General features: G+C 32.9%; 1 protein-coding gene across 1 annotated transcript in view; it reads left to right on the top strand.

Annotated features, from left to right (window-relative positions):
- Positions 1-16,469, top strand: part of PSMD14 (proteasome 26S subunit, non-ATPase 14) — an 85,876-nt gene extending 69,407 nt beyond the window's left edge. Inside the window, exons 9-12 of the mRNA XM_006176804.3 lie at positions 832-906; positions 4,167-4,292; positions 13,516-13,578; positions 16,054-16,469. Of these exons, the coding sequence (XP_006176866.1) occupies positions 832-906; positions 4,167-4,292; positions 13,516-13,578; positions 16,054-16,152 (363 nt within the window). The 3' untranslated portion in view covers positions 16,153-16,469. The remainder of the gene's footprint in view (positions 1-831; positions 907-4,166; positions 4,293-13,515; positions 13,579-16,053) is intronic.
- Positions 16,470-16,933: the final 464 nt, after the last annotated feature.

The following is a 16,933-nucleotide window of genomic DNA, read 5'->3' on the forward strand; positions in this document are numbered from 1 at the left end:
TTTGTTTTTATACTTGAAAATATGTCCGATGTGTATTTCTGTACTGGAATGTCTTAGGCTGATACAGCAGTCCGCAGAAACTGTTCTGAACCTCATTTGAATCTCTTGCTAGAGTTAGATATTTGAGCAGTTGTGAATGGATTACAGCACATGAAGAGAAATTGTTTCTTAACAGAGGTATGCCATTAGCTTAAATTTTTATTATGATTTTCCTGTTTATCTTGGCGATCAATTGCAGTGGAAAAAGTTCTGCTTGCTGAGATTGCCTGTCACTGGGTAAGAGCATGAGCTAAATAGACCCAGTAAGAATAAACTCCATTTTGTTAATTTGGAGACATGTGCAGACACAATCATTTTAATATATTAGAGCTGAATTAAGAAAAGGGAAATTTCATATTAATGTTATGTGTGAAGGAACTAAGTATATTATTATGACTTTTTAGGCTTTTCTTTTGAAATAACGAAGGCAAATCATAAAATCAGACTTAATAAATTATGTGTTATTTATAAATTATGGATAATTAATTTATGAGTTTGATCATGATAAGGTCTAACTGTCTCTCTGACTCTGCTGCAAGGCTACTAAAACTGCTAAATTTGTGCTGCTCTGTATCATGCTTTAAAGAATGTGTGCCCCATATCTCTAAACCTCACTTCTAAACTTGTAGCTGAGAAAAAAATAATTTAATCTTTATTTAGGATTAAAAAGCCACTTTTAGACAATGGTAAAGGTATTGTCTGCAGGATATGTGAACAGTTTTAAACAGTAGTATTTATTTTACTAGATGAAAAATATTAATCAGTCCTTTTTCTAATCATTTATCTATATAGGCATTAATTCATGGACTAAACAGACATTATTATTCCATTACTATTAACTATCGGAAAAATGAACTGGAACAGAAGGTAAGCTTAAATCTTTATCTTAGAGGAAAAGAATTTTTTTTCCAAATAATTTAAACTATTCCTTGGTATATTTGAATTTGAGTTATTGACCTCTTTCATTAATGTGTTCAAGTATTTTTTCATTCATGATGAATTGCAACATAAAATAAAGGAATATTGAATATTTTATTGTACATATTGAAAGACATTTTACCTTATTAATAAGTGCTAAAGCAGAAGAGGAAGTAGGAAACAAATATTCCAGTTTGGTTTTATGATAAATTATAAAAATCTTTCTTCTAATTCTGTGATTTTTCTCATTATTTTATCTTATCCAATAAAATGGCTGTTTGTTACTAAGTTACTAAGTAGCTTCCCAAGTTTTAAAGGAATAAATTAGACTGTAATTGTATAGTGCTTTAAAAAGCCATGGTTACCTTAGATAAACTAAAGGTGAATCAAGAGGGAAATGCATTTTGAGAGATTTCAGATATTTAGATCTAAATTCTTCTACCTTTTTATACCAGGCAATTTTCTAATTTGATTACTTTAAAACTACCTGGCATCTTGGTGGATTAGTATTCTTTTGTTTCTACTATTTTAGGATTATCTCAAGTACAGTTTTTCTCTCAACTAATTCAAAATATTTAAGTCTGCATATTGCTTTTTGAAATTACAATCTGAACTGCTTTTTTTCCTTTACTATTACAAGTAGTCATTCTCCAAATGAGCTTCTTGTATTTCTCTCTGAGAAAGACTTAAAAAAAATTTTGTACTATTTGACAGCCAGTAAGTTTTGATTTCTACATCTACTCTGAAGCTCAAACATGATAAGCAATCGGTAGTAAACAAGACCTTTCTTACTAGTTGAAACTGTTCCACACAAAGTTAACCTTAGAAGGAGATTCTAGTGCATAGGGTGTGTGGGAGGTGGAATAAGTTGGGCTCTCCATACTACTCCCACTTTCAACCTGATCACCTCCATTTTCAATCTTATTTACATATTGTGGGGGAGGATGTGCTGTATAAGATTTTCTAAAGTTTGATAAACCATTGTTTCAAAAGTTCAAAGCCACCAGTAAGGTTCTAGGTACTTGAGCACAGTTTTGAGTGAGGAGCTACAGGGGACCAGTTCTTCCTTGGACTGAGGGGATACAGAGCCACACAGCTCTCTTCCAGCTGCTTGCTTTTGTCCCAAAGTTTATGTCTGCTGTGGTGGATTTAGCTGACAGCTTGATACATTTTCAATACTTATTTTAATTTTATGCAGAATAGGTACAGGCCATGAAAAAGGGCACCAGTCATACACAAACTGAAAAATTCATTCAGATATATAAATATTTTTATCAGTCTGATAACTGACCCAGCTATTTGGAAATATCCATCTAATTACATCAACTTTTTCTCTTTTTCCTTTTTTCTCTTATGGTACCCCATGAACTTAGCTACCATTCTTGGTGTAAAAAAACCATACACATAAATACTTACATAATTTAATGTTATATTTATGTTCTCAGTATAGCTTAGTTCAGGTGCTTTCTTGATACCAAAAGCCCTGCCTTTACTCTTATCTCACCAACCTGTATACTTAACCCAAGTCTTACCTGAGGGTCCCAGTGGAATCCTTGTTCGGGCGTGGTAGGATTATCCTGCTGCTCTGTGGGAACTTCCTTTGTTTGCTTTTGAAGTGCAGAAAAATTCAGTTGTCAACATTTAATTATAGGTAGCTTTATAGCATAGATAGTTGTAGCTGCACCAAAATTTCCTGACGATGTATTTTCTAAAACACTATCAGTGTCGAGAAGATGGGAAACAATCAAAGAAATTGGAGTTACTTGTGTATTGGAATGTCTTGTGTAGCATTTTCCCAGTTTTTTTTCCCCCTCAAACTACTCTTGCCTCTCTGGGCCCTAGGAGGGGAATGGGGAATTTGGAACTTTGTGTCTTGAAAACTCTCATAGGTGATTTTGCCATGCAGCTTATTCCCCAGCATAAGAAAAACTTTGTACTGCTTTTATGTGCAAATCTCTAAACAAGTGATTTTTCTTCTCTTTCTCTTTTTTAATTGAAACATAGTTAGTTTACAATGTTAATTTCTGATGTACAGCATAGTAGTTCAGTCATACATGTACATACATATATTCATAAGTAATTTTTCTAAACTAAATTCATACATGTCCTTTTGTGTCTTCAGATCCTCAAGGCTTATGGGTCTCATTTAAAGTATACTGGTTCTGATAGCAAAAGAACAACTGTACTTCTGTAGCCTCCATTTTTTATCAATCATTTAGAAAACTCTTCTTTTTCAACGATAGTCCTCAACTGAAGAACATTATGAGTAGGACTTTAAGAAAAACTGTCTTAAGACTCCAAACATGAAAAGTTACAAACTTCTAAGAATATGTACTCAAAACTAGGAGTCCAGATGGAGAAACAGTGAGCTAAGGTGTCACAAACAGGATCTGACCCCAATTTGCTGATGTGATTGCAAACTGGATGAATCTGTGATTTCCTTTCCAGTTTTGTGACTTTTCATTCTGATATAAAGAAGTTTTAATTTTTAAAATTATAGGTATAATATTAGAATTTGAAGGAGACTTAGAGATTATCTGATACAAGCCTTCAATTCACAGATATGTAAACAGGGACTCAGAAAGATTGATACACAGTCATTCAGTAAATGGGCCATTTACTTCCTTGGCATTTGAAAGCTGGGCTATATAAACTATTAGAAATACTGTGTGTAACGTAGTAGTTTTACTCAATAGATATTTATTATCAAATATGATTAGATTGTGATCTAGATTCTAGAATCTAGACCTTGGTGATCTTAAAATAAACAGACCAAAGTCCTTGCCTGTTGATTTCTCTTTAGTGAGAGAGAAATGCACTAAACAGGAGACAGAAATTTCAGGTGTTGATAGTGTTATAAAAATAATAAAGCAGGTTAAGGAAGGAACGATGGTTAGATACTGTGAGGTGGCTTTTTTATATAGCATGGTGAGGAGTGGCATTTATCTCTTAAGTGAGAAAAGTAAGCTATATAAAGATAAGGAAAATAGCCTTTTAGGCAGAGGGACAGCAAATGCAAAGGCCACGGGCTTGGAGTATTCCTTAGACTTTATTAATGTAAATTTAGGAGAATTCTTATTAGAGTTTATTTAAATTAATAAGATTAAATTTAAATTCATTAATTCCAAAAGTTTTTTGTTGTGTCTCGAGACAAGTGAAGGAAATTTTCTCAACATGGAGAAATAATTACATTGCTTTATATTTTTTAGATGTTGCTAAATTTGCATAAGAAGAGTTGGATGGAAGGTTTGACACTTCAGGACTACAGTGAACACTGTAAACACAATGAATCAGTTGTAAAAGAGATGTTGGAATTAGCCAAGAATTACAATAAGGTAAAAACTTACTTTCAACATTTATTTCTTATAATCTTTGGAATATATGTGATTAGATGTCAGACATTGTATAAATACAGTATAGTTTGAAATAGAGTGGCCTATTTTATAGATCAGATAATAAATATTTTAAGCTTTACAGGCTATCTGGTCTGTCGCAACTACTCAACTCTGCCATTATAGTGTAAGAAATAGCCACAGACAGTACGTAAAGGGATGAGTGAGGCTGTGTAGTAAAACATGATTTCCTAAAACAGGCAGCTGGCTAGATTTGGCCCATGACCTATAGTTTGCCAACCCCTGTTGCAGACCACGTGAAATAGTTCCACATTTGAAATTGCTTCGTTAATCAGAGAACTTTTTCTTACAAGGGAAGGGGAACATGGAGATGTGAACAACAGCATTTAATACTTGATACATATAACTTATTTTATGGACTTGTCTGTTTTTCATTTAATACATGTTTATTGAAAACTTGCTGTGTGCCAGGCACTGGGAATATGGTAAGAAACAAGACCTGTCCTCACAGAATTTATTTTTCTGGTAGGGGAAACAAAGTAAGCAGATAAACATAACATAATACGTAAAATACATAACATAGTAATAGTGTTGTGAAGAAAATAAACAGGATGATGTAAAGACGAGTACTAAGGGAGAGTACTTTATATGAGGTTGTTAAAAAAGTTGTGTTTTTCAGAATCTCCTGAAAATCTTTATTGTATGCTTAAGTATATGTGGCCATTATAATGTTTTGTTCATAGATTTATGTTCTTTTACAATTCTGAAATTAAGAGAATACTTGAGCTGTGACTAAAATGTATCTTCTATATTGTATCAGTTTCGTAGGGCTGCCACCACAAACTACCATAAAATGGGTGTCTTAAAACAATAAATTTACTCCAAAGAAGTCCAAAATCAAGGTATTGGCAGGGCAGTGCTCCCTATGAAGCCTTTAGAGGAGGAGCCTTGTTTTTCTTTTCCAGCTTCTGTTAGTCCCAGGCATTCCTTGGTTTGTGGCAGCATAACTCTAATCTCTAACGAGGGTTAGGATTTCAGTGTCTTTTGAGGGGGGACGTGGTTTCAACTTTTTGGACCAAAACCCACATAAAGAATAGATTTTATGTTTTGACCTAGGACATGCAAATGTTTATGAATGTGAGTATATATAATTGCAACAAAAGTTTCACAAAACAATATTTACCCTTATAACAAGTGATTTTTTTTTCTCATTTGAACTCAGTTTCACTCTGTTTCAGTTATATACACATATAGTATATACATAGACATATAGCTTACAGCCTATTAATGGGTTGAAAAACCTGCAATTTGTGAAGCATATATACATATTATACAATGTCATGATTACAAATATTGAATATCTCCTGTATAACTTGCAGTGGAAAACAGGGATCTTGCCTTTATTTATAGGAAAATAGGGGCAGTAAGAGTAGTTCATAACCAGAGTACTAGGCCAAAATTGATGTGTTCCATAACACCTTAGTATTCAACTTGTCCACAGACCAGCTGCATTAGTATCACCTGGGATCTTGTTAGAAACGTGGGCTCTCAGACCAACTAGATAAAAATCTACATTTTAACAAGACATATGTTAGAAGTTGGAGAACACTGCCATAGAGAAGTCCATGTGAGGTCCTGTAGAAGTTCAGAGACTTTTGCTTTCAACTGGGAGAGACCCAGGATGCAGTCTTAGGGAGTAATAACATTTGAATTAGACCTTAAAGCAAGAATAAGATTTGGACATACAGAGGAATGTTACCCTAGGCCAGCTAAACATCATGAGCAAAGACTAGGAGACAGAAAATGTAAGGGCATCTTTAGGAAACTGTTTGACTAGAGTACATAAGAAGGGTGTACATAAAAGGGTGAGTAGTGGGGAGTAAAGTTTTTTAAGTCAAGTAACAGGGTTCGGAAAATCAAGATAGAATTATTTTTTATCAAGGGCATGATATACCTAGGACTTGACTTTAGAAACATAATTTGACAATGGTATGGAAGAAAGTGTTGTAAGGGAGATTTGAAGTGGAGATTCTGTTTAGGAGGAGCTTGCTCCCAAATAAAAGATACTAGGTGTCTGTCTGGATTACTGCAGTGGCAGTGGGAAGGGAGACTTCAGTAGGCAAATAAAATAAAGCATGGTGCCAGGTGGATAGATGAAGTGAAGGAAGAAGGAGGAATTAAAAGATGAATTAAATGTTTCCTGCCTCGGTGACTGGAAGTATCTTGGTACCATTAACATTTCCAATTTAAGTAGAAGTGCAAAGATGGAGAAAGGAGATAAAGAGTTCTGTATTCAACAAGCAGTTTTCTATGTGGGACTAAACATTAATGGCAGGGGCTAGAGCTTTTGGAGGCAGTTAAAAATAATATTGCTTGTCACACCAAAGAAGTATCATTTCTCTTTTTAAATTATACACATTTTACAAAATAAATATTAGCCAAGAGACAGTGTATAAAATTTTCCAAGTGTAACAACAAGTCGTTCAAGAGAATTGGGCTTTGAAAAAATGTTGATGGGCCCATATAAACTAAATTACAGCAGAATTAGGTTTGACTTTGAAGACCATGCTGATTTACAAGTAGTGTTCCAACTGGAAATCCCCACTGGTTCTAGATTGTAGGTATATATATAGAGAGAGAAAGAGAGATTTATCTTTCTAGTATATGTTTTCATGCTGTGGAGACTAAAGAGAAAGCATTAATTTATTGTATTTAAAACAGTAAACCTTTTATAAATTAAAAAGTTATGACTTAAGTTATTCAGCAGACTGTAGGAATGGTTTTCATTTTTCTGTAGCATTACAAGTTTAAGTAAATTCTTATTGGTACCACTGCCAGGAAATAACCTATTTATGGTTACTGCTGCCCATCCACAGAAGTTTTTCCTATTTTACAGTTTTAAAAAATTCTCTGTAGTACTCAAAAACTTGTAAGGTTTGGTTATAAAATGAAAACAATGTGTAAGCTGTGATATGAAGGAGTCCAAATTTGGGACTGTAATTCCCTCTGTGATTGAAAGAGAATGCGGTGGAGTTTTTAGTAACACTTAAAATATAAAAAGAAAGGCCCATACTACTAGTTTTTCATAGTATTCTTTTTAATTGGTTGGTGTTTTAAACTAAGGTAATTACTGTTAGGTGCCAGTTAGCTCCTAAAGTGAAAGAAGGTTAGAAAAAAAGTTAAATTCTTTTATCCCAATTTTCTAATTTCAGATCTGAAGTCCATGCAGAGATTCTGCATGATTATTAGTCATTGATTTCTCTAATTACTGAACTTCAGCACCCACAACTCTTTTGTTCCAAATCTCCTAATTTTTTCATGCCAAGATGCATCAGTTTTTTAATATTGATAATATTTGGATATTTGTGAATGAATATGCCAGTGAAAAAATGAATTGTAAGACTATTTTAAGAATAGCATAGAAACATAAAATTTTGCCTTGTTTTCAAATAGGTAGCCCTATAAATTCAGAGATCTGACAGTTTACTTTTTAAGTAGAAATACTGTCTACTTAGTAACCTGAAAAATGTTTGGATACATCTTTCACGTAATTTCATATAAAATATGTAATATATAACTACAGTTGGTTTACCACAGTAATTAAATGTCTTGTTTTGTGCTAGTGCAGTAAGATAAGAGAAACAAAATGCGATATAAATATTGGGAAAACCAGGCCAGATTATCATTATTTAAGTATGATAGAATATATTTGCAATCAAACATAGAAATGCATGAGACTAAACTAGAAAACTAAGAACTGCGATTATTGAGAATTGTGTAGGTTACAGTAACCATGCAGTTATATAGGCTGAAACCAATTGAAAAATATAAAAGGCAAATCAGTTCACAGTAGCATCCAAAATTACAAAATACTTAGGAATAGCTACTATTAAAAATATAAATATATGAATATGTATATGACTTGAATAATAATAAAAACCTTTGTGAATAAATTCCCTTGTTTCCAAAAAGAAAGACTCAATATTTGTAAAGCTGCAGTTGAGCTTCCCAAAGGTTTAGTGCTGGTAAGAATATCAGTGAGTTTTGAAATTTTTGAAAACTTAACAGTAAAGTTTATCTGCAATAAAAATAACATTTATTGAGTGCTTATTAAGAGTCAGATTGGGAGGAAATATTTGTACCTATAACACAGAAATGGCTAGTATCCAAAATGCATAATAGACAAAGAATTCCTATAAAATAATTTAAAAAAACAATAATAAATTGGACAACAGAGTTGAAAAATTCACTGAAGACAAATGGCATATAAACATGAAAGAAGTTTAGTCTTATTAAGTAATCAAAGAAAATAATTAAAAGTATAAGTAGATTTTTTTCCTTTTCAAATTAAAAAATGGTTTGGAAAAATGCACCACTAGTGTGGAAATAAAGTGATATATGACATTTCTGAAGGCCATCTCCCAGTTTTATTTTTCAGTTTTAAAAGTGCATATAACTCTTTAGGCCAACATGTTCTCTTTTAAGGATTTATTATGAAGAATGAAATTCTACAAGTGCCAACTTAGAGAAATATTTACAACTTGCTGTTAGGTGTGAAAAACTAAATTGTGTAACAATATGAAAAGTGCCTACTATGTTATCTTCCCTCCATTTTCAATGATACCTCTCTGTCTCACATATATCTCAACCTATTCTGTTGTTAACAGTGTCACCTCCAAGGTGGAAGGTAGGGGAATATTATACTTTATGTAAATCCTGGATTATTTGCAGTTTTTTCACTAAGCAATTGTTATTTATATCTAAGATTGTGTTAGCTTAAGTAACAATGGCTTAAGCAAGGTAGAAATGTACATCTCTTGCAATTTGAGGCCAGTATGAAGCTTTGAAATTATTGCAGATCCAGATATCTCCCATCTTTTGATCACTTTCCTTGTATTGGCTTCCATCCTTTAGAGCTCATGATTCAAGGTGATTGCTAAAGCTTTAGCCATCCCCATCTGAGTTCCAAGCAACAGGGAAAAATGATGGGCAGAGGAGGGATACCTACCAGCTACACCAGTTTCTTTTCAGGATCCTTTCCATAAGTCCCCATAGCACTTCTGATTATATCTCATTGGCAGAACTTGGTCAAATGGACATACTTTGCTTTGGGAAAGGCTATATAATGTAGTCTTTTACCTGGGAGCATTGCTGCTTTTAATAAAATCAGGATTATATTACAGAAGAAAAAGAAGGAGATGTATATTGGGTAGGCAACTAGTAGTAGACTCTGCCATAGAAAATTTTTTTAACTAGCTGAACTACAATTTCTGTTATACATACACATGCTTGTATGGGAACACACACACACACACGATCTTTATCTTTTATCTCTATTTTATATAATTACATTTAAAATTTGATTCTTTATAATGTTTTTAAAAAGAATTTTTGCTGTTCAGAGGACACTTAATAAATTACAGATTTGGCTTTATTCAGGATGTGTCATTAAAAAGTAATGATTTCTCAAATTGCCGTGAATGTTGCTTCGAGGTCTTTGGAGACAGGTAGGACTATGTTTAAGTCACAGTTTCATTGCTTATTGGCTGTGTGGCTATGTGTGTCCCCATCATTCCTCTGCACACTCCTTTTTTGTATATTTCATTCTGCGTTGTAAGTTGGGATTTAGAGGCAGGTAAAGTAAAGCGCAAATGTGAGCTTCTTGAAGAGCCGGAGCTGTCTTACTCTTTGTGAGCACTTAATAGTTACTTACTGAGTATGTAAAATGATGAAAATTCTACTGTTGAGAACATGCATAGAGTGTACTGGAGTGTTATAAGCTATTCCAAAAGAGAAGTTAGAAAAAAAAATTATAGTAGAAGTATTGCTGGAATTAACATATAGGAGATAGTGCCTAATTTCTTTATGTAAAATGTAGATTAACTACTTAAGGATTCAGTAAATTAATATGTATGTTAATGTTTAATAATGATGGTTATAGGAAATCCAGTTTTATTGTTCTCCATATTCATACCTTTAATACTTTCTCAGATAGTTTTCTAATTGTTTTATGTTTGTTTTTGCTTTCCTAAGTATATTTTATAAAAGCCATTTTTTAAACTTACTCTCTATCCCTATACTTAACCCATAATGTGATTTTCAGTTATAGTCAATACATTGACTTTTTATAAAAATCAAGAAAGAAGTAAAATGCCTTATCTTACATTCATTAGCAGTCATACAGAGATTGTTTAATTGTGGCAAAAATTACTGTATAGGTGATTTTAGAAAGCATGTGCTTAAATGGGAGCATGGCGTGTTACAGAGTGAACACAGTTAACATGTCAAAGGGAAAAAAAGAAGCCTGAGGAATGGAATAAATATGAAGAAGTACAAAGTGGAATAAGAGACATGGTGTCTATAAAAGCAGAGGTTTAAAGATTAGAAAAGGGATATCGGAAAAGGTGTTCAGAAAGTTCAAGTAAACTGAGTTCATTTGAATTTACCTGGTGGAGATCCTTAAAAGAGTATTAATGAAGTGCTAAGGATCTAATCCATGTTTGTTAAAGGGTAGATAAAATGGTAGAATTTGAAAGACAGGTTTTTCATTTGAGAAATTTGACCATTACCAGAAAAAAGAATGAGGTTAATGGGTTTGGTAAAGCCTCTTTAAGATAGGGGGCACATCTGAGGGGATTTTGGTAACATAACAGACCAAATTCTGGGAATTTCTTAGAACTGTGCAGACCGTGCGTGATGGGATAGCCATATGGGGGTCTTTGTTGATAAACTGTTAAAACGTTTCTAGTGCGAATAGCCACAAACATTTTCAGTGCTTTTTTGTTGGTTGAGTAAACCGAAGAGCACGGATGCAAAAGCAAAATTTGATGCCAAATCACAGAAGTTGCCATAAACACAGAAGTTTCCCTAGTGAGGACACTGCCTGTGCCTGAATTTCATTTGTTTCTGCTGATACCATTTCTTAATTTTTCCTGGTGACTAGCCAGATTAGACCTATGAATGAAGACAAACTGGTCTTTCCCAGATGGTAAATGAGATAAAGGTAACTTAGGTAGATGGAGAACATATTTAGGGATTTGATGATCTGATCTGATCTGGTGTATCTCAGAATGTAAGAGATGTGCTTACTCTTTTGTCATGGGGGTTTGCAACCTTAGTATATGCCTAAATCTACAGCTGCTCCTCATTTTCCAGATGGCATCTATGGCTGGGAGTACTTTTTACCATCTGTACTTCTCAAAGAGTTTGTGAACTCTCTCTTTTAATTATTGGAAGAACTAATTGGTGAAGTGGTTAGATGATATAAAAGATTTTTTAAATTGAGTTAGAGCTTTTATAATTCTATTTAACCTTTTATGTAAGATCAGTGTTCTAAATGGTTTTTTACTTTCATCGCTGCATATCTGCCATCTTTGACATTTGAAATGCTAAAATACTCCATAATAACTATTTTGTACATGGATTGGTATTTTGAGCCAAATTCCAACACTTACCTCCTTCCAGTAAAGTACAATTTGTTGGCATGTGCATAGAACAACTAACACTGAATGGATATAGAGTACAAACTTATGTGAATTGTTCCATTCATCTAATATGTTTTCAAGTCAGTAAGGTATAGGGTCATGATTTGTAAAAGTAATTTAGAAAAACTTTTTATGTGTTACCAATGTTTCCATATAGGTGAAACACTGAGATAGTGGGAGAAGCAATGTCCCAATTAGGAGATACTTGTTTAACTAGCTGAGAATAAGAGAAGTGACATCTGACTCTGAACATACTCTCTGTCTAGGGAATTCTAGATTTGGAGTGTTATTAACTTATTTTTCCTTCTCTCACTTTTTGAGTCATCAATGTATTTCCTATTGATGTGTTGTAAATAAATATCCTGTAATAAGCAGTAGATACAATACTTATTCACCATCTTTTCTCTTTAGGCAGGATCTACTGGGGAAAATTCTCTAGATAGTTTGTCCATTTATAAAATTAGATACTTGCCATCTTTGCTCATTTTCAAGTTCTCTGTTTACAAAACTATTAAGAAGGTGTGAAATGCAGCCAAACTTCCCAGTTTATGGGAAATGTCTGATGATTGCATTTCCTACATGTTCATTGTTCACACATGAAGAAATTTGGCAGCTGGGAGATTATTAAGTTTAGAGTATCCAAATCTAACCCACACTGGGATTTTGGTTTCCTGCTTTCTGCCCCTATTATCTCACCCTCTTTTGTAACCATATTGTGGTAAGTGTTGTGGTATTATTTCTTAAGATTGGTGATCCTTACGTTTTCTTCATTTTCCATTTATCAAATGCTGTGAATAAATCATAGACCAGGAATCCACCTGATACAGAATGCTTCAGGCAATAGCATATCCAAAACTATTAGAAGGAGGTTCCTTAAACTCAGAGTTTTCAATAAAGAGGTTTTGTGGTGCCATTATTGGGAAAGAGAGCAATGGTGGTAGCTAATCTAAATGCCTTAATTATTTCAGAATTATTCTGCTAGAAAGGTAGTTTATATATATGGTTTTGGTTGATTTTATTTCATTTGGCTTTTAATTCAAGTAATTTTTTGATGTTGAAAATTTCCAATTACTCTATTTCTTCATGGTTATTAAAGATCATTCATATGGAGAAGTGAGTTTTTTCAGACACATGTATTACTTTTAGAGATTTTAAATACGTGAAGGTATTAAGGGAGAAAACTATATGATTTGGTAAGTGGATCAAAAGTCAGCAGGTCCTTTGATCCTGAGTGTTACTGATAGTTAGATCCTGGGTACGTATACGTTTGGTTGACAAGGAACACAGGAGACAAGGATACAGGAAGTTGGGGGAGAACCATAGTGAAAGGAGGAAAAGAAAAAAAGACAGAGTAGGACTAGCTAGCACTACAGTGCCATAAGCTGCTGCCTTAGATTCTTCTGTCCTCTAGTTTAGCCATCCCCTAGAGAGTTCCGTAACAGTTTGCAAATGGTTAATACTTCCATTTGGTGGTCCAATTTGATATTTTCAATGTCTTTTACAAATTTCTTAATTCTGTTTTCAAAATGATGGTGGTAATAGTTTTAATTACCCTGAGGCTGTTCTGAAGATCAGCAAAATTTTGCTTTTTTATTCAATAAATTATTTGAATAAAAGGTTCTGAGAATGAAAATCATGGTCATCATTATCTTTGGTGATTACTCTGTGTGGCAAAAGTAAATTTAGAATTTGAAACTCTGTCCTTTGTGTTTCATTCACAGGCTGTAGAAGAAGAAGATAAGATGACACCTGAACAGCTGGCAATAAAGAATGTTGGCAAGCAGGTGAGGTGTACTGCAATAGGTTATGCAGTCGCATAGTAACATGCTCTTGTAGAGTAAAAACTATTTTGGAGCCTGTATGATATTTTTTCCCTGTCTGTTCACTCTACATTTTTCTTCTGTCATGTAAATGTGATGCTAATTTTAAAGGTTACTGAATTATTTGATGTCACATTCTCTTTGCCATCTACAGAGAAGTAAATCACAAATATACCTGTGAGACACTATCTTTAGTGAAAATAAGGAAATTGGGAAACTTGTGTCCTGAGTTAATTTTTCAAGAAGTATGTTTACTATTTTTGAAATAATGTTATCCATGATGATAATAGAATGGTAGGTTTATTTCATATGTAACAGTTTTTTAAATATGATTTTTCAATATGTAGGTAAAGGTCTTGAGAAAGCTTAGAGCCCTGTTAGTTTAGATTGAGTGAAGGGAGGGTTTTAACTATTTGCTCCTCCACTTTTCCAAGATGAAATATATATTTTAGTTCCTATTTTCTGAGGGATGAGGGGAACACACCAACCAATTAAAAGAATCTACAGATTAATTAGACTGTTTTTTAAAGAATGTTGATTACATTTTTTCATTTCATGGAACATGGTTATCATATTGCTGATGTTGGCAGAATCTTGATATTTCAGATGCAAGACACTAAGCTGTCTTTGCTTTCAGCCATCCTACCATATGCTCTGATCCCATCACATCTCACAAGCTATGGAGGTTTGGGCCAGGACCATACTTGGATGGGAAATCTCTAAGAATCACCCAGCTGCCACAAGAAGTAATGTAGATAACTGAGGGAGTGTATTACCAATTTACTGCAAAGCCAGCTACTCCAGTAGAGCAGTAGGGGCAAAGGTCTGACTTAAATATCGTAATTGGTAAGATCAAATCTCACTCTTTTCTGAGTATTATAATTAAAAAACAACAGGAACCCTCCCAAACCAAAATGAAATACAGTTCATCTTATTCTCCTGTCCTATGCGATAGTCACCCTGCTTGTCTTTTCCCACTACTTATCTTAGTCTAATATGTAATATTAGATCACCAGCTTGGAGCCTAGCACTTTATAGCATTCTGTAACAATTTTTTGAATAAATGATTCTGACGCTATAGTTTCTTGGTGTAGATTTTACTTAATAGTTAGCAGCAAATAAAAGAAGTAAATTAAAATAAAAGTGAAACTGAGAAGTATATAATTGGCAAAGTTTATTATCATCAGAATTATTTTTTAAAATGTGGGACTTTCACTAGTTTGACCTACTGCATGGCAAAAGCAAAACTGTCTATGATGGAATCAGATCAGTATCTTTTTCTCCTGCCAGTCTTTCTTATAGTCTCTTTCACCTAAAATGCCCTAAGGCTTATTTCTGAGATAAAGAAAATTTAATATTAGTGGCTAATTATTTAAATTATTTGTAGCATGTTGTATCTCTGGGTTTTTTTGTTTTTGTTTTTGTTTTTGTTTTTTTAAAGAAGTCATGCACATTGAAATTGTAGTTTAGGAAAAAGAATAGCCAAGAAAGAATTTCAGTGGTGAACATTTGTTTAAAGTTAAAAATGTTGGTATTTTAGCCATACATATAAGAAAATAATGCTTTAATTGAAAGGTTTTTATTGTGTGCAATATATATCCTTTATTTCAAAGCTTTGTAATTTAGCCAAAATATTTCTATCAGTGCGGCCTTAAACTTAAATATATAATAAGCATTTAAATCTAGCTTTCTTTGTTATAATGCAATTTTAAGCCTTGTTTTTAACTCAGATATTTCAAATAGAGATTTGATCATTTTTAAGTTAAAGGATTGTACCTATATACTTTTTTATGATATATTTTTTCAAAATAGCTACATGAAATATTTCTTCTTAACATTTTAGAATTGATCCAAATTGTATTAAATTTTTAAACTACTAGCAGTGACTTTTGGTCCAAGAATATTTCTTGAATCATTTAAAGCACTATTCCTGAAATATTAAAATTAGATAGGAATTAACTTAAAATTACAGAGGAAGTAATGAGAATTTACATTGAACTCTTACCTCTTGGTATGTCTTTGAGTAAAGTATCCCCTTAGACATTCAATATATGTGCATGGCAGAAAATATACACACATAATCAGGCTTATGCACACATATAAAATGCTTATGCTTTTTTAAAAAATCAAATGATTTTTAACTATATAGAATACTTTGTTACTCTATAATTTCTGCTGTGGAGTTACAACATTGTGTGCACCAGTCTTTCATTGTGTAATCTATTATTTTATCAGCTACTTAACATTTTAGCAGATTTAGAAATCCTGAAAAATGTAACAATATATTAGGAAAGTTAAATTGTAAAATATATATAAATTTAGGTTTGGCCTTTTTTTAAAATCAGTTTCATCAGCTACTGAAAAAAATCTAAATAATTCGCCTACCGGTAATATGGTTCTTTTTTCTTTTTCTTTCTTTATTCTTTCTTTTTTTTTTAGGACCCCAAACGTCATTTGGAGGAACATGTGGATGTACTTATGACTTCAAATATTGTCCAGTGTTTAGCAGCTATGTTGGATACTGTTGTATTTAAATAAAGCAATGCAAAAAGCTATTAGTGATACTTTCAGTATATATTTCTCTATTGTTCATAATTCTCAAAATCAAGGGACCTCTGAAGGTGTATTTGGTTAAATGTAAGACATCTGGCATCATTTGCAGCACTGTAACACCTTCAGTCTCCGTTGTGCAATTACTTCTGTTTCTTTAGTCAGGGTCCTTGCAGATTCCAAAGTTGTATAAGAATACATCAAAGTGGACAAATTTTGTTAAGATCCCATTTAATATTTGAAGAAATCAGTAACACAAATATATTTTGATTGTTGCTTACAAAATAAAATAAATTTACAATCTATGTCTCCTGAGGTCTTTTTGGCACGGGGTGGAATTGACAGAATAACATTTGACAGTGCTCTAGAAATCTCACACAAGGATATGTTTCCCTTTGCAGTTTAAAATACCACAAAAAACATCAGCGTGATAACAAAACTTCACAAATGTAAAATGACTGCCATTAATGAGTGGCTACCTCATTAGTGAGTAATCCAGAAAAAATGTTGACATATTTTATTAAAACTATTTGTCACAATTTAATATTGTAAACTCAATATCTTGTTAACATATTATACTTTCAGTATTTCAGAGGAGTATATTTAAGAAGAAAAGGGAGGGAATTTAAATTTAGACTTTCATCATTTTTTTAAAGGGTACATTCCCCCAACAGTGCTGAGATTGTCTGGGAATTGCCTCCTGCAAACTTCACTAAACTTTTAGCTAAGACAGCCCATACAAGCTTTATAATGTCTTCAAAGCAAAACA

This window comes from Camelus ferus, chromosome 5 (genome assembly GCF_009834535.1).
Source record: "Camelus ferus isolate YT-003-E chromosome 5, BCGSAC_Cfer_1.0, whole genome shotgun sequence".
Classification (NCBI taxonomy): domain Eukaryota; kingdom Metazoa; phylum Chordata; class Mammalia; order Artiodactyla; family Camelidae; genus Camelus; species Camelus ferus.